Source organism: Narcine bancroftii, chromosome 1 (genome assembly GCF_036971445.1).
Source record: "Narcine bancroftii isolate sNarBan1 chromosome 1, sNarBan1.hap1, whole genome shotgun sequence".
NCBI lineage: Eukaryota > Metazoa > Chordata > Chondrichthyes > Torpediniformes > Narcinidae > Narcine > Narcine bancroftii.
Genome location: NC_091469.1, coordinates 279,295,929 through 279,314,896, shown reverse-complemented (window position 1 = coordinate 279,314,896; position 18,968 = coordinate 279,295,929). Strand labels below are relative to the sequence as shown.

The window sequence follows — 18,968 nt, the reverse complement described above, 5'->3', positions numbered from 1 at the left end:
TAATTAAACAAAAAAAAGGTGCTTGGGAGAAAGAATCAGGAAAAGCCCAGTGTTTGAAAATATATTCAAAAAAGTAGGTATAAGTTACAGCTAACTCATAATTATTGGCTTCCCATGTAATTCTCACAATCATTGCTTTTAATGGCTGGAATGTCTTATACATGGTATAATCTCAGTCAGCAACAAGCACTCTACATACACCAAACTCACAGAGATACCCTTGAAATAGTTTACATCCATTGATATACATCAAGATCTATGTAACATGCATTTACATTAAATTTAGAAATGTAGTCTCCTGATTATTGGACCATGTGCATGAATCCAGGAAAAGAAGCAGATAAGTTCAACGTATCTTGAAATGTGTGGGACGCTGCCAGGAAATTATATTGAAAGATGGCAGATTCTCTTAGAGTTCAATTACAAAAAAAATCATTCCTTTATTCAAGGAAAAGGAACAAGTCATCACCTCAGGTCAAAATTAACAGAGTCAAGACAACACAAGACAATAAGATATAGGAACCATTCAGCCTATCGCATCCACTCTGCCATTTCATCGTGAGCTGATCCATTCTCCTACTGTGCCCCACTCCCCTGCCTTCTCCCCAAGTCCTGGATATTCTGACAATTCAGATACCTATCAATCTCCACCTTAAATACACACAACAAATGGCCTCTACAGCAGTCCATGGTAGCAAATTCCAGAGGTTCACCACTCTGGCTAAAGAAATTCCTCCACGTTTTAAATGGCGCTCTTCAATTCTGTTGTGTCCTATTGTCCAAGATTCCCCCTACCATGGGAAGCAACTTTGTCACATGTACTCATTCCAGGCCTTTCGACAAACTAAATGCTTCTGATGTCCCCTCCAAGGAGTACAGTCCAAGGACTGTGCGCGCTCTTCATATGCTGATCCTCTCCTTCCAGGAATCATTCTTGTGAATCTTCTTTGAACCCTCTCCAATATCAGCACATCCTTTCTTAAACAAGAATCCCAAAAACTGTACCCCCATGCTACAAGTGAGGCCTCACCAGTGCCTTAAAAACTTCAACATTATATCTCTGCTCTTATATCCTATTTCTCCAGATAGGAATGCCAACATTACATTCTTCACCACTAACTCAACCCAGAGGTTAACCTTTAGGGGATCCTGCATGAGTACTCCCAAGACCATATGCACCTCCAACAGCAGTTGAACATTTAAAATAAGATTAATAATTTTTCAAGTAGACCAAAGTGAGAATTTTTTTCAATCTTAATCATCTATATATATATATATATATATATATATAAAATTGCATCACATTACTTGACTAAATGAACAGAAGCCAATGTCTGTTTTCTCTGGAACATCAGATGCCAAGAGGAGACCTACAGAAGTCCGTAAGATTATGAGGAACAACTAAGGTAGGTAGTCAATACGCAAAGGTGTTGGAGAAACTTAGCAAGTCCCACAGCACTTTTGTACATTGAATCACAATCAAAGTGTCTGCGCTCTTTCTTGTTTTACTCTAAGTAGCCTTTTTCCCCTCCAGAGTTCCAAATACTAGAGGATATAGTTCCAAGGTGAGAGAGGGAAAATGTAAAGAGAATGTGGGAGGCGTTTTTCTACCTACTGTGGGAAGTGACTAGAACAGGCTGGTGGGCTAGCATGGGAAGGTGTGTGGGGGGGGGGGGGGGGAGGAGGGAAAAGAAATTTTGACATAGATACCATTGTGACATTTAAGAAGCATTTTGGCAGGTGAACATGTAGGGAATGGAGGAATATGGATCATATGCAACCATATGGATTTAATTGATTAGGTATTGTGGTTGGCACAGACATTGTTGACTGAAGGGGCCCTTCCTATGCTGTGCTGTTTTATATTAACAAGTGTGGTGGGGAACAAGTTCATTGGGTTCAGAGTGACAGCCTGGCACCTGGTAATATTAAAACATGAATTTTATTTATAAAGAGGAAACAAACATGCAACAGAGACACGCACACCCAGATGCAAACCTATTTCGCCATAATACAAGGTAGCTTTCCTACAAATATACACAATAGAGAGGATGAAATCAAATTATACCTGCCACCCCCTTCCCCTACCAAATAGACATGGCATTCAACTTAAAGTAACCATTTACAAATCAGATAAAACAAACTAGTTAGTTTTCCAGCACTGTTTACGATCCCCAGTCTGGAATGGCTTGGGTCGTTACCTCAGCAAGAGAACAAAAGAGAAAGTGGTTGCATCATACAGAAGCTGACCCAGGTATTGGTTCATGTGACCAATTGTAATGCGACCTCAGACAACCATCTGTGGACAGGTCTGACATTCAATGGCATGGGCGGCAGTGACCCTCAACCTCCTTTCCTTTCTGACCAGTAAGGTGATCCTCCATGTTACATTCCATCCCCCTAAGGTTACAATACTGAGACATTTTATCCTAGGCTAGTATAAACCTTGGGGATGCCTTATCAACTACCGCACACAACAGAGTAGGATTATGCCCAGGATTATGAGCCCGATGGCTGTTCGCCAATGAATTATAATGGTCTACCAACTTCCTAATGCTCCAAAAGGTCACCAATTACCCCATCATGTGTCATGGTCAAGGAACCAGTCTCTGCCTTGTTTAACGACTCTCATATGTGGTTGACCAAGTGAGTGATATTCCCCGATTTGTCTGGAATCCAAATGCAGCACTCCTTGCCAATAGCAGAACAGGTACCACCCTTGGAAGTGAGCAGGTACTCAGTCCAAGCTCACACAATTTTGAAAAGCTACCATTTGCTCTGTTGAAAGTCCAGCTGCCACTTAGTCAGTTGAAGTGCCACAGCATTCTCATTGACCAGCTTCTCCATCATAAAGGTAACATGTCTCACATCTCAGGACAATCAAGCAGAGCCATACTGGGAGGCCATCATCCAGAACCCCTGCGTTTCAGTGATTGCTCCCCCATGTTGTTGAGGTGGTGTATATATGGCACAACACATCCCAGATAAGGGAGCCATGTTTAGGCCTAGTGGCTGCATATCCAATGAGTATGAATCAGCGTCCAGGGAGCACCCACTTTTACTAGACCATCAGCTGTGGGCACCATCATTACTGGACACAGTTGCTGCTTGTATTGGTTGTGTTCTACCGAATGATTGGACCGGTGCTGATTATACTAAACACTCGTTGCCTTTGCTCACTGTCAACAGAATCCCTCAGAGAGTCGGGTTTGGTGTAGGCCAAATTGTATGCAGGGAAACATCAGTCCTTGAAACACCCAAGCCAATGAGGGTCACTGAGTTTGAGGCTTTTTGCTGCTTTTCCCATGCCATAGGGCGATGTTGGTTGGGAACCAGGCCTCCCCCAAAACAGGACACCAAAATCCGAAGAGTTTGACAATTTCCCTCAACAGTGTCGCTTGCTTGTATCAAAGGGAATTGGTGTCAGCAACACCAATCCTTCAGCAGTGTAGATAGGTATCCTCATGCAAATTCAGCAGTCTGATGTATTGGCTCTGCTGGCTTACTTGTGGGCCACTCTGAGGAAGGTGTTGCAGTATTCCCCCATTGCTTATCAGTACCATCATCATTGATTGATAGTATCTTGTGAAGCAGGAGGACAAACTTGCTTGTTCAAGTCATTCATTGTATGTTCAGGCAGATTATTGCTGGGAATGCAATCCAGAGTTTCCTGGTCCACAGGTTACAACCTTCCACTTTGTGATGGCCCCATGGCTGCTGCTCCCACCTCTATCAACTCCACCTCCTCTGACTTGGGAGGGAGAAATTCACTGACGATACCATGGCAGTGGGATGTATAAAAAGAGGTGATGAGTCAGCATACAGGAGGGAGATTTAAAACTTAGTCACATAATACATCAACAATAACCTCGCTCTCAATGATAGAAAAAACAGATGTGTACGATCAAGTGATCACTCGGGGAAATCAGAGCTGGAGAGAGTGAAAAAATTTAAATTCTTGGGATCTTTCCTGGAGCCAACACACTAAAGGCATCATGAAAAATGTACATCAGTGGCTCTACTTCCAGAGCAGTTGCAGGGGTTTGGTATATCCAAAACCCTGGTAAATTTCTACAGATGTGTGGTGAAAAGTGCTGATTGTATTATGGGGAGGTTGGTTATTGAAAAATGGAAATAAAATATAGCCAGACTTGTTCTTGTTAATCATGATTCATTTATTTCTTTTATAAAATTTGATTTTAGTTGCAAGCACTAGAATCATGGTCCTTTGCACAAGAGCCCTTTATTATGGAATTCTGCCCCAAAACAAACAAACAGCATATACAATGGAGTGAAAGAAAATTGCTTCAATCCTGATATAATGATGACTCCAAAGAGAATGTTCCTGGAATAAGACCATGTGAATCACAACTACCATAAAGCTTCAATGTTCTTCATTTTTGAGTCCCATCTGGAGCTGCTAGGACTGAATTTGGACCTAAATCAGAATAATTTACTTTTTAAATTCTTATTTTTTTGATTGCTACATAGAATTGCAAAATGACAGAAATACATTGACTATAAACAGCTGGAAAAAAATTATGTTTAACAGCATCTGAAAATAAATGACGAGGTAAAGATACATTTTAGTTTGCATGCTCTACACTTAACCAATGTTTAAAATTTCAATCATCTTTACATTTCTTCAAAACAATAGCAATTTTCTCAAATACTTTTTAGTCACAACTAGGCTCAATGACAATAACTGCTGGGTACTGATACAACAGAATCAGAATTTATTGTCACGAACATGTCATGAAATTCATTGTTTTGTAGCAGATCACTGTGCAAACATTGAAATAAACCACCTTACAAATAAAAGTATTTCAAGAAAAAGAACGTCAAGGTGGTTCATTATTCATCTAGTAATAGACAGTACGTACCAAGGATAGAGAATCCCTTGGATGGCTGGGTCAAGTACTACCTTAATTTCAGGGATTGAACGCCAATAGGAATGAGATAGACGTCGCTATGTGACGTTACTGCATGTTGGTCTGTTTCACAGCCTTTCATCACAACTTCATACCATGTCAGACTGTAATCCTGCTTTTCTTATTATCAATACTAACCTTACTACGTGTCAAACTGTTGTACAGCCGTAGCTCAGGTTGTTTCACTTCTGACGGTGGAGACCAAGGTGGTTGAGCTCTCTTCATTTTAGCTGAAAAAAAATGGTCATAGTCAAAGATCACATATGATGAGGATGTGGTATGATATTGCTGGTTGTAATTGACCCAAGACTAATTTTTTTTTAAGTGATTGCTTGAAGGAACCAAGACAGTGGGAGGTCTCGGAATCGATCATTCACAAGGACATCAAATTCTAATAGTACGACACATGTAAAGAGCGTCAAACAAGCTGTGACTCTTAAGAAGCATAAGAATAGAGAGTTTCAGTCATTAATAAAAGTCTTCATGAAAACCACCATGAGATGATACATTAATGTTTAGGACAAAGGCACTATTTTTTCCCCCTTTATTTGACCTTATGCTCCACAGTTTTAAATTTGTAATCAAACAGTTCATATGTGATCAAAGTGCACATTCCAGATTTTATTCAAGGCTATTTTGGTTTGACCATGGAGAAATTACAACACTTTTTATATATAGTTCTCCCATTGCAGGGCATCATTGTGTTTGGAACATTTTGCTTCACAAGTGTTTGTGATTACTCAGGTATGTTTAATTGCTTCATTTCTTTGGCTTGGTTTCGCAGACAAAGATTAATTGAGGGGTAATGTCCACGTCAGCTGCAGGCTCTGATGCGGGACAGGCAGACACAGTTGCAGCGGTTGCAAGGGAAAATTGGTGGGTTGGAGTTGGGTGTTAGGTTTTTCCTTTGTCTTTTGACAGTGAGGTGGGCTCTGCGGTCTTCTTCAAAGGAGGTTGCTGCCCGCTGAACTGTGAGGCGCCAAGATGCACAGTTTTAGGCGATATCAGCCCACTGGCGGTGGTCAATTGATGCAGGTATAAAAGAGCAAGGCTTCATTTTAAGCTTTTGATCAACTTTGGACTCTGTAGTTGCTATTTTTCAGCACAAGGACCAGAGTTGTGCCAATGAAAGTCAGAGAAGTAATTATGTGGCAGAAAAACAAGAATGAAACAGAGACGTTGCCCAAACCTAAGGATTAACAAAATCAACAGTTTGGAACATCATTAAGAACATACTTGTGGGCTCAGTAATTGCAATGGGATTGGTAGGCCAAGGAAGATCTCCACTGCTGATGACAGAGGAATTCTCATCATAATGAAGAAAAATCTCCAAATGTATGTCTTTTTTAAAATTTTTTAAAAAATTTTCACACTATGAACCATACGGACCAAAATACACCCAAAGATTTCCCTCTTGAATATAGTGTTATTTTCTCCCCTTTTTCCCCCTTCCATCCCTCCTCCTTCACCCCCCCCCACTCACTCAACGTTCAACATATTTGATACATTAAACCCATTAAACAATGTCATCACACAATGAAAATAAACAAGGAATTAGTGTCTTCTACTTTTACATACTGGGTCAGTTCATTTCGTCTTCTTCTCCTTCTGTCATTTTAGGCGGTGGAGGTTCGCAGTAGGACTTCTCTGTTGTGTTCCATGTATGGTTCCCAAATTTGTTCGAATACTGTGATGTTATTTCTTAAATTATATGTTATTCTTTCCAATGGAATACATTTATTCATTTCTATGTACCATTGCTGTATTCTCAAGCTATCTTCTAATTTCCAGGTTGACATAATACATTTTTTTGCGACAGCTAAGGCTATCATAATGAACCTTTTTTGTGCTCCATCCAAATCGAGTCCAAGTTCTTTACTTCTTATATTACTTAGAAGAAAGATCTCTGGTTTTTTTGGTATGTTGCTTTTTGTGATTTTATTTAATACCTGATTTAGATCTTCCCAAAACTTTTCCACTTTCTCACATGCCTAAATTGCATGTAATGTTGTTCCCGTTTCCTTCTTACAGTGAAAACATCTATCTGATACTGTTGGGTCCCATTTATTTAACTTTTGGGGTGTGATGTATAGCCTGTGTAACCAATTATATTGTATCATGCGTAACCTCGTGTTTATTGTATTTCTCATGGTTCCGGAGCATAGCTTTTCCCATGTTTCATTCTTTATCTTTATGTTTAGATCTTGTTCCCATTTTTGTTTGGGTTTACAGCTTGTTTCCTCGTTCTCTTTCTCTTGGAGTTTGATGTACATGTTTGTTATAAATCTTTTAATTATCATTGTGTCTGTAATCACATACTCAAAATTGTTTCCTTCTGGTAACCTCAGCCTGCTTCCCAATTTGTTCTACAAGTAGGTTTTCAGTTGGTGGTATGCAAACATTGTACCATGAGTTATACCATATTTGCACTGCATTTGTTCAAAAGATAATAATTTATTTCCCGAAAAACAATTTTCTATTCTTTTGATCCCTTTTCTCTCTCATTCTCTAAAGGAAAGGCTATCTATTGTGAAAGGGATTAGTTGCGTCAATATTAGTTTTGGTACATAGTCGGCTAATCTGTTTGCTAATAGTTTAGCTATTATCTTATAATCTGTGTTAAGTAAAGATATTGGTCTATATGACGCTGGTGCGAGTGGATCTTTCCCTGTCTTTGGTATTACTGTAATTATTGCTGTTTTGCATGAATCTGGTAAGCTTTGTGTTTTATCAGTCTGGTTCATTACTTCCAGGAGAGGAGGAATCAATAAGTCTTTAAATGTTTTATAGAATTCTATTGGGAGTCCATCCTCTCCCGGCGTTTTATTGTTCGGTAGTTTTTTTAATATATCCTGTATTTCCTCTATTTCAAATGGTTTTATTAATTTATTTTGCTCCTCTTCTTGCAATTTTGGTAGTTCAATTTTAGCTAGAAACTCATCTATTTTGTCTTCTTTCCCTTTGTTCTCAGTTCGATTTAGTTGCTCGTAGAATTCCTTGAAGTTTTCATTGATCTCCGTTGGATTATATGTAATTTGTTTGTCCTTTTTCCTTGATGCCAATACCGTTCTTTTAGTTTGTTCTATTTCCCGATTGTAGTCCTTCTTCATCTTAGTTACATAACTTATTATCTGCCCTCTGATGAACGCTTTCATTGCATCCCATAGCATAAACTTATCTTTCACTGATTCCGTATTTATTTCAAAGAACATTTTAATTTGTCACTCAATTAATTCTCTAAAATCCTGTCTTTTAAGTAGCATGGAGTTTAATCTCCAACTATACGTTCTCAGTGGGATGTCCTCCAGCTCTATTGCTGAAGAAAGTGATCCGATAACAATCTAGCTTTATATTCCGTTTTCCTAACTCTCCCTTGGATGTGGGCTGATAACAAGAACAGGTCTATCGTTGAGTATGTTTTATGTCTACACAAATAATATGAGTATTCCTTCTTCTTTGGGTGTTGTCTCCTCCATATATCCAAAAGTTGCATTTCCTGCATCGATTTAACCATAAATTTGGTTACTTCGTTCTTTCTGCTAGTCTTTTTTCCAGTTTTATCCATCTTTGAGTCCAAATTAAGGTTAAAGTCCCCTCCTATCAGTATATTCCCCTGAGTATCTGCAATCTTCAAAAAGATATCTTGCATAAATTTTTGATGCTCTTCATTAGGTGCATATACATTGAGCAAATTCCAAAATTCTGAATATATCTGACACTTTATCATTACAAACCTCCCTGCTGGGTCTATTATTTCCTCCTCTATTTTGATAGGTATATTTTTATTGATTAATATAGCTAAGCCTCTGGCTTTTGAATTATATGATGCTGCCATTCGTGCCCTACCCAGTCTCTCCTTAATTTCTTGTTCCACTTCAGTCAGATGTGTTTCTTGCACAAATGCTAAATCAATTTTTTCTTTCTTCAGTAAATTTAACATCCTCTTCCTTTTGATTTGGTTATGATTTCCGTTAATAGTCATATAGTTCAACATGGCCATTTCATACTTTGTTTACCTCTCATTTCCGCTTCCTCATCACCACCTTTCCTCCTTATCCATTTCTGTTTTCTTTTTTTGAACACACTGTAAGACAACACTTCTAAAACATAAAATATTTCTATTATTCCCACATCTAAAATTCCCTTAACCCCAAATGTCCCCCCCCCCCCTCTCTGAGTTGCCCTTTATCCCTTGCCGGGCAACCACATCTCCCCTCTCCATTTCGATTGCGAATCTGCTCACAAGCGTCAACTGATTTCACAGTGACTGTTATTCTCTCCCACCCTGCCCCCTCCAGAAAAGACCTTTATCTTCACATATAACAAAGTTCATCCTCTTAATTCCACCTTTACTTCCTTTCTTCCCCTTCTTAGTTCTTACTTATACATTATTTTTCTTCTTTATATGAAGTTTGTCGTCATTCTTGTTCTTGTTACATCTCTTCATCTCTCTGTCTGTTTTGCAGGCATTCTGCAAATTCTCGTGCTTTCTCCGGATCTGAGAACAGTCTGCTTTGCTGCCCTGGGATAACTATTTTAAGCACCGCTGGATATCTTAACATAAATTTTTAGCCTTTCTTCCATAGGATTGATTTTGCTGCGTTAAACTCCTTCCTCTTCTTCAGGAGCTCAAAACTTGTGTCTGGGTAAAAAAAATTTTTTTTTGACCTTTGTATTCCAGTGGTTTTTTGTCTTCTCTCATTTTTTCCATTGCCTTCTCCAATATATTTTCTCTTGTCGTATATCTCAGGAATTTTATTAGAATGGTTTTTGTTGTGGCTGTGGTTTTGGGGCTAATGTTCTGTGTGCCCTTTCTATTTTCATTCCTTCCTGTAATTCTGGCACTCCTAGGACCCTGGGGATCCATTCTTTTATAAATTCTTTCATATCTTTGCCTTCTTCATCTCTCTTAAGGCCCACTATCTTTATATTGTTTCTCCTATTATCTTTGGCTTGGCTTCGCGGACGAAGAATTATGGAGGGGGTAAAAAGTCCACGTCAGCTGCAGGCTCGTTTGTGGCTGACAAGTCCGATGCGGGACAGGCAGACACGATTGCAGCGGTTGCAAGGGAAAATTTGTTGGTTGGGGTTGGGTGTTGGGTTTTTCCTCCTTTGCCTTTTGTCAGTGAGGTGGGCTCTGCGGTCTTCTTCAAAGGAGGTTGCTGCCCGCCAAACTGTGAGGCGCCAAGATGCACGGTTTGAGGCGTTAACAGCCCACTGGCGGTGGTCAATGTGGCAGGCACCAAGAGATTTCTTTAGGCAGTCCTTGTACCTTTTCTTTGGTGCACCTCTGTCACGGTGGCCAGTGGAGAGCTCGCCATATAACACGATCTTGGGAAGGCGATGGTCATCCATTCTGGAGATGTGACCCATCCAGCGCAGCTGGATCTTCAGCAGCGTGGACTCGATGCTGTCGACCTCTGCCATCTCGAGTACTTCGACGTTAGGGGTGTAAGCGCTCCAATGGATGTTGAGGATGGAGCGGAGACAACGCTGGTGGAAGCGTTCTAGGAGCCGTAGGTGGTGCCGGTAGAGGACCCATGATTCGGAGCCGAACAGGAGTGTGGGTATGACAACGGCTCTGTATACGCTTATCTTTGTGAGGTTTTTCAGTTGGTTGTTTTTCCAGACTCTTTTGTGTAGTCTTCCAGAGGCGCTATTTGCCTTGGCGAGTCTGTTGTCTATCTCATTGTCGATCCTTGCATCTGATGAAATGGTGCAGCCGAGATAGGTAAACTGGTTGACCGTTTTGAGTTTTGTGTGCCCGATGGAGATGTGGGGGGGCTGGTAGTCATGGTGGGGAGCTGGCTGATGGAGGACCTCAGTTTTCTTCAGGCTGACTTCCAGGCCAAACATTTTGGCAGTTTCCGCAAAGCAGGAGGTCAAGCGCTGAAGAGCTGGCTCTGAATGGGCAACTAAAGCGGCATCATCTGCAAAGAGTAGTTCACGGACAAGTTTCTCTTGTGTCTTGGTGTGAGCTTGCAGGCGCCTCAGATTGAAGAGACTGCCATCCGTGCGGTACCGGATGTAAACAGCGTCTTCATTGTTGGGGTCTTTCATGGCTTGGTTCAGCATCATGCTGAAGAAGATTGAAAAGAGGGTTGGTGCGAGAACACAGCCTTGCTTCACGCCATTGTTAATGGAGAAGGGTTCAGAGAGCTCATTGCTGTATCTGACCCGACCTTGTTGGTTTTCGTGCAGTTGGATTATCATGTTGAGGAACTTTGGGGGACATCCGATGCGCTCTAGTATTTGCCAAAGCCCTTTCCTGCTCACGGTGTCGAAGGCTTTGGTGAGGTCAACAAAGGTGATGTAGAGTCCTTTGTTTTGTTCTCTGCACTTTTCTTGGAGCAAACAGAGGAACCACTGACATGGTCTCCTATTATAGTTTTCCATTATATCCATCTTCTGAGCTAACAACTCCTGTGTTTCTTTAACTTTTTTATCAGATTCTTTCAATTTCCTTTTTAAGTTGTTCACTTCCCATTTCTGCGGTGTTTCTCGTTCTTCTACCTTGTCCACTCTTTTCCCTATTTCTGTCATGACCATCTCTAATCTACTCACTTTTTCTTCTGTACCTTTTATTCTTCTTTTTATTTCACTAAATTCTCATGTCAGCCATTCTTTTAATGCTTCCATATATTCTTGAATTTTTTTTTTATCCATGTACTGTCCCTTCTTTTCATCTTCCATTTCTCTGTGGAGAGCTTGATGTTCTCCCTCCTCTTCCCCTGAGTCCACTCCAGGAACTGTGTCCTTTACCTCTCTTCCTTGTATCTGTGTCTCTTCTGACTTTCTTGTTGGGCTGTTTATCTCAGTTTGCTGGGTATTTTTTTTTAATGAATGTCTTGATGTTGGTCCTCTTCCTCTGGGCTGGTCATCTGCTGAGTCTCTGATTTCATTTTTTCATTCTCCTTCTCATTCCCGTTATTTTCTGTATCTTCCTGCTGTTGGGCCTTACTCAGCTGTTCAAGCTGTGGAGTGGAACTCCACAGTTGGTCCCCCCCTCCCGTTGGTGTTGTCTTTGTCGTGTGCATTGCACATGTGCCACTCCTCGTGCATGCACGGTTGCGCACCACTGTTTGGCTCCGTGAGCCATCCTTGTAGTCCTGCGCTCAGAGGGTCGCGACACTTCGGGGCTTCCACTGACCTCAGGGAGTGGGCTCCTCTCTCCACGGCAGGTCCCTGCTTCTTCGTACAGGTAAGGCCTTCACCCTTCTCTTCCGACGTCTTTCCTTCTTCTTTTCTTCCCGTTGTTTTTGGCTTTTCTTTCTTTGGTACCATTTCCTCCACACCTTTATTTTTTATTTGTTGTGGTTTGTGTGTCTGTGGCTTTGCTTTTTCTTTACTTTTTTCCTTCTTTTCTGGAGAGGGCTGGTATTCCCCTACCGGCCACTACTCCATCACGTGACTCGACCCCAAATGTATGTCTTGATAGAATAGAAACACTCTTTAGGAGGCAGATGTGATGTGTCAATGACTAATGTCCGCAGAAGACTTCATGAACTAAAATACAGAGGCTACACTAAAAGATGCAGACCGCTAGTTAGCCACAGAAACAGGATGGCCAAATTACAGTTTGCCAAGATTTAAAACAGCCTGCAGAATTCTGGAAAAAGGTCTTGTGGACAGATGAGTCCAAGATTAACCTGCATCAGAATGATGGCAAGAACAATGTGTGAAGGCTTAAAGGAACTGCCCAAGACCCAAAACATACCACCTTATCTGTGAAACATGGTGGTGGGGGTGTTATGGCCTGGGCATGTATGGCTACCACAAGTGCTGGTGCACCTATCTTCATTGATATTGCAATTGCTGATGCCAGTAGGAAAATGAAATTCTGAGGTGTATAGAAACCTCTTATCTGCAAATGCCTCGAAACATGTTAAAGCTTGTTTCCTTCTAACAAAATAATAATTAACAAGTTAGTTAAACAGAACAACATTTATTACTTTTGTCCAGGACGTGAGTGGTAGAACTCAGCTGCATTCTGCTTTGCTCTGAGTGTCCAATCACTGTGTATAATAAAAATGGACTTGTATACTATTCAGACTAATCAAAGTTTTCATTTTGTTTGCTGAGACAGCATTCTTCAACAGATACAGTATTCCATTCAAGCAATGTTATCAGCAGATGTTACAATAAGGAATTTACGGAATTCAACCCTTATCTTAAGTGTACAAGGCAGATTCTAGCTATTTCCCTTAAAAAGGAGTTATCTTTCCCATTTTCAGACAGCTATTTCGTTACATAATTCTCTTTAAAGCATTCTACATCTACTTCACCCAAGCACAGACTAATACCATCTTATCCAAACTCATTAATAATTAACAGCTACTTGCATCTTTGGATGTTAACTTCATCAAACTCATTGGCCAGGATTTCACCCTTTAGCAAGTCAATGATCCCAACATACTGCTACTGCAACAAAGAAGCTTTTCAAAGCTAAAAGCTGATAAATTCTTGAATGGCCAAGTCAGTCACTTGATCTAAATCCAATTGAGCATGCCTTCCATATAGTGAAGAGAAAACTTAAGGGAACAAGCCCCCAAAACAAGCAGTGGAGGCCTGGCAGAGCATCACCAGAGAAGGTACTCAACACCTGGTGATGTCTATGAATCACAGACTTCAAGTAGTCATTGCATGCAATGGATATGCAAGAAAGTACTAAATATGATTACTATGACCCAAATATTATGATGCACTGAATTGAGAGGACAATGTTTACATGGTCATATGCGATTACCCTTTAATAAAATCTGGAATATGGTATGGACTTCAATCACATGTGAATTGTTTGATTACAAATTTAAAACTGTGGAGCACAGAGACGAATAAAGGAAAAAGCAGTGCCTATGTTCCAAACATTATGGAAGGCACTGTAAATTGAAGTATTTTACAGACAAATAAAAAAGGATATTATCTATTTGCAAACTAGAACCAATCACATCTTTTCATTTAAGACAATCTGGGCATGAATTTGCAGTATAGTTACATTTTAGCAGGGAAAAACTTAACATTAAACATTTAATTACAATTATGAGTTTGCATAAGGAATACTGAAAACAATTGGTACCTTTAAAAGATACTAGTTTAAAAAAGATATATTCACTCACTGGATAACATACACCCAAAAGCAGGAATGAATACAAAAGAAAAAAGATCCTTTGCTCAGCTTCTGGTTCATGGGGACCAATGGGATTTAATTAATTCTGAACACATTATCAAGTGTCTCATAATTACAAGGATTTTGAGACAGGGTAGGAGTTAGTTACATTCCTGCTTCTAATAGATATTTACTGATTCTCCCAAAAAATACAAGAGCAGCAGATGGTGATCAATTGTGGCAATCTTGGGTATGGCTTGCAATTGAAGGTCTTGAATTTAAACTCTATTCAAGATAATACACAAAGCATGGGCCCCAAAGGAGTATGCCAAGAGATCATTTGTCTACAGCGAACTGTGCAAGGGATCACTCCAAGGATCAATGATTTCTGGGAAAATTGCTAAGCTAAAGCACAAAAACACTTGATGCAGCTCACTGATATGGGTAAATTGAAGAGTGTAAAGCAATTGGTAGAAAACTTTTGTCATTCAGAAAATTAATGAGATCATCAAATGAATGGAGATACGACAATCAAAAACATAAATACATTGAAGCAACCTTGTGAAGAAAGGTGAATAATATGAGTTTGTGAAGATAGCAAGCATTGTGATGTTGTGCAATGAATACTGTAGATGGCATAAAATATGCTTCATTAAGCAGTTGTAATTGAATGATATTAACAAAAAAGCAGATAGCTTTAAATATAATTCAGATTTCCATTTTCATGTACCTTTGTAGTTTTTCAAATAAGAAGCTGAAACTTGTGTCCTTCCACATGTGATGAAACTGCAACTAAATTTATTTTAATTGAAGAACTTGTAATTAATGTAGCGACCAGTTCGGCTCCATATTAAACAAGAAGGACAGACATACGCCACAGAAAACTCCTCCTGCCCCTGAAAAACAGGTCCCCTGTGTAACAATGACTAAGATGAGAAGAATCCCATCTAGGGTGAACACCCACAAGGAAGCAGAAACTGATCATATACCTGGACTATGCTAACCAACTGATGAAGGCTCTTACTGAGATCTTCAACATGTCATTGCAGCTGTCCATTGTCCCCGTGGGTTTCAAGACAGCCACCATCATCCTGGTCCCAAAGAGAACAACAGTGTGGCAGGCCTCAATGACTACCATTGAGTGGCAATAATCTCCACTATTATGAAATACTTCAAGCGTCTGGTGATGGAATGAATCGAAGTGACACTGGACCTATTTCAATTCACCACAGATGGAACTATTCCACTGACAATGCTAGAGCTTTGTCCTTCCACGCTAGGCTACTGCTGATTTCAGCTCCGCGTTCAATATAATCATAGCTCAGAGGCTAATGGAGAAGCTGTCCTTGCTGGGACTCAAATTCTTTCTAAACTGGATTCTCGACTTCCTAGCAGACTTCCTAGCGGAAACAGTCTGTCCGGTTAAATTAATGGAGCAGCAAGCGAGAGAGAGAGAAACTTTCGAGAATGGGGGAGAATCCAGTTTTTTCACTATTTTCAAATAAGGAAATTATGTATGTTTTTTTAATGCATATGTGAAATTAAGTAAAAATTTCAAAAAAGTTACACTTAGCACATATGGATCCATATCAGGATTAAAAACAAAATAATTTAACTTTAGTCTTAGGTATTCTGCGCATCACCCAAGTTGCGCTACTGTTTCTCTCCCCCTCGCCAGCCCGCCCAAATCGTGCTGCCGTCTCTCTCCCCTCGCCTGCCCGAGTCCCGCTGCCGTCTCTCCCCCCCTCGCCCGCCCAAGTCACGCTGCCGTCTCTCCCCCTCACCCGCCCAGGTCGCGCTGCCGTCTCCCCCAACCCGGGTGACGTCCAGGCTGGGAGTATAAGTCCAGCCCAGCAGCCTGCAATAAATCAGTTCTGCTCACTGAGCTCAACCTGTCTGGTTGTGTGTTCTTTCAATAGCAGTGTAGCTGTCGCTACAATTGGTGACCCCGACTGGTTCAAACGTCTTTGAACCCATCATGAGCGACAGTTGACCGTTACCCCATCCCTCACATCCAGGGCTTTACGGCCAACCTGCATGGTGTGAAGGTTTTCTCCAAGGTTGACCTGGTGCGCGGGTATCACCAAATCCCGGTGCACCCTGAGGACATACCCAAGATGGCCATCATCACCTCTGTTGGCTTGTTTGAATTCTTTCGCATGCCGTTTGGGCTCAAGAACGCCGCTCAGACCTTCCAGCGGGACCTGGATTTCATCTTCATTTACTTAGACGACATCCTCGTTGCCAGCAGGGATTGGGCGCAACACAAAGCCCACCTGCGCACCCTCTTCTCCTGGCTGGCCGACTTTGACTTCACCATCCCAGTTTGGGAAACAGCCCATGCAGTTCCTGGGCCATACCATCATGGCCAAGGGAGCCACGCCCACCGCTATGAAGATCACCACTATCAAGGAGTTCCCACTTCCGGACAATCTCAAGGTGCTGCAGGAGTTCGCGAGTATGGTCAACTTCTACAACTGATTCATCCCGGGAGCTGCGCACATCATTCAGCTGCTATTCACCCTCATCGCAGCCAAGCACAAAACACTCACCTGGACCCCAGAGGCCTGCAGTGTATTCGAGGCCACCAAGGACACCCTCGCGAAGGCTACCATGTTTGCCCACTGACCTGCATATGGCGCTCTCCATCGATGCTTCTGCCACAGCTGTCGGCGCCGTCCTGGAGCAGCAGATGAACGGACGATGGAAGCCGCTGGCATTCTTCAGCTGGCTTCTCCGCCCACCAGAGCGCAAGTATGGCGCTTTTGACCGTGAGTCACTGGGCATTTCTGCTGTTTCTTGGAGGGGAGTACTTTTACCATCTTCACTGACCACAAACCTCTCACCCAGGCGCTCACGATGGTGAAGGACCCCTGGTCAGCCCGCCAGCAGTGTCACTTCTCCTTCGTGTCGGAGTTTACCACCGACATTTGGCACAAGTCAGGGAAGGACAACGTGGTCGCCAATGCACTCTCGCGACAAGTCATCTGCGCGCTGACGTCCGGCCTCGACTTCGACCAGCTCGCCTGGGACCAGAAGTCCAATGAGGAGACGCGAGCCTTCAGGACTGACATCACGGGCCTGCGGTTCCGAGACCTCCTGACTCCAGCGGCGGAAGCACCATCCTGTGTGATGTCTCCATGGGCACCCTGTGGCCAGTGGTTCCCCAGCAGTGGCACACATCCAAGACCTTTTGCACCCGTCCATCAGGCCCACAGTCCGGATGGTGGCAGAGCAGTTCGTCTGGCACGGGCCGCAGAAGCAGATCGCGGGCTTGGCCAGAACATGCACCCATTGCCAGATGTCCAAGGTACACAGGGAAACCAGGGCGCCCGTGCAAGAGTTTGAGCATGTCTAGGAACGGTTCAGCCACATTCACGTGGACATAGTTGGGCCCTTACCCGTTTCCCGGGGCAACCATTTCCTGTTCACTGTGGTGGACCGCACCACTTGTTGGCCCGAGGCGATCCCGATGCCGGACACCTCCACGGACTCCTGCTCCTGAGCGCTGTTGCATGGTTGGGTCGCCCGGTTCGGCATTCCGAATCACCTCACCAGCGATCAGGGCACCCAGTTCGCCTCTGCGCTCTGGGCACAGCTCGCCAACAGGTTGGGGATACAGCTACACCGCATCACGGTCTACCACCTGCAGGCCAATGGGCTGGTCGAGCGTCTGCATCGCCACCTTAAGTCGGCACTTATGTCCTGCCTCACCGGTTCCAAATGGGTGGACGAACTGCCTTGGGTGCTCCTGGGCATCCGCTCCATGCCCAAGGAGGATCTGCAGGCGTCATCAGCTGAGCTGATCTACGGCGCACCTCTGGCACTTCCTGATGAGTTCATCAACGTGCCTCACAACCCCCAGCGGTCGCCGCACGAGCAGCTTCCCCCCACTTGGACTCCTTCGCACCCCCACCGTCATCCAGACACGGCACATGGCAATCTCACATCCCCAGCGAGCTGCTTTCCGCAGAGTACGTTTTTATTCGGCAGGGCCCTCCCGCGGCACTTCTGCATAGACCTTACGAGGGGCCGTAAAAAGTTGTCCAGTGTTCAGGGTCTACGTTTATGCTGGACATCGGCAGTAGGTGGGAACTGTTTACTGTGGACAGGCTGAAGCCAGCGCACCTCGACCCCACTGAACCAGTGATTGTGGCCCAGCCCAGGAAGCGAGGCCGCCCAGCTAAAAAGGACATTGGTGCTGGTTCTGGGGGGCTGTGTGGCAGCACACCATTAGGCAGGCGAACCAGACCCACTTGTAATCTTCGCGGCGGGGTAGCTAGCCAAAATAGCACCGTTGGGGGTTTCCCCTTCTTCTCAGCACAGGGTTCAGAAGCCCGCGCTGGGGGACCACGTGATGCCCGGGTGATGTCAGTGCCCCCCAGCGAGGTTCTCAGCCAGGTCTGGGCTGGGAGTACAAGTCCAGCCCAGCAGCCTGCAAAAAATCAGTTCTGCTCACTGAGCTCAACCCGTCCGGTTGTGTGTTCTTTCAGTAGCAGTGTACCTACCGCTACAACAGAATTAAAATCCTGCTCAACTCTGATTTAATTCATTCCTCTCCAAAGCTTGTTAATGTGTTGGAGGAGGATATCATCTGTATAATGGCCGACTAACACCTCGGGGGAAGTTGAATGGGTGTAAATAGCAGGAGATTAACTGTGGCATACACTGGGAATAGAGGAATGTGTTTTGTTTAATGTCGAGATGGCAGAGGTCGACAGCATCGAGTCCACGCTGCTGAAGATCCAGCTGCGCTGGATGGGTCACGCCTCCAGAATGGAGGACCATCGCCTTCCCAAGATCGTGTTATATGGCGAGCTCTCCACTGGCCACCGTGACAGAGGTGCACCAAAGAAAAGGTACAAGGACTGCCTAAAGAAATCTCTTGGTGCCTGCCACATTGACCACCGCCAGTGGGCTGATATCGCCTC

General features: G+C 43.1%; 1 protein-coding gene across 3 annotated transcripts in view; it reads right to left on the bottom strand.

Moving 5' to 3' along the window:
* The window catches only part of cars1 (cysteinyl-tRNA synthetase 1), a 99,127-nt gene that overhangs the window by 68,131 nt on the left and 12,028 nt on the right, over positions 1–18,968 (bottom strand). For all 3 annotated transcript variants that reach the window (XR_011345578.1, XM_069900784.1, XM_069900777.1), the window contains one exon: positions 5,070–5,161. Coding sequence is in view for 2 of the 3 variants with exons in the window: in XM_069900784.1 (XP_069756885.1) it covers positions 5,070–5,161 (92 nt within the window). In the remaining variant the exon portion in view is untranslated. The remainder of the gene's footprint in view (positions 1–5,069; positions 5,162–18,968) is intronic.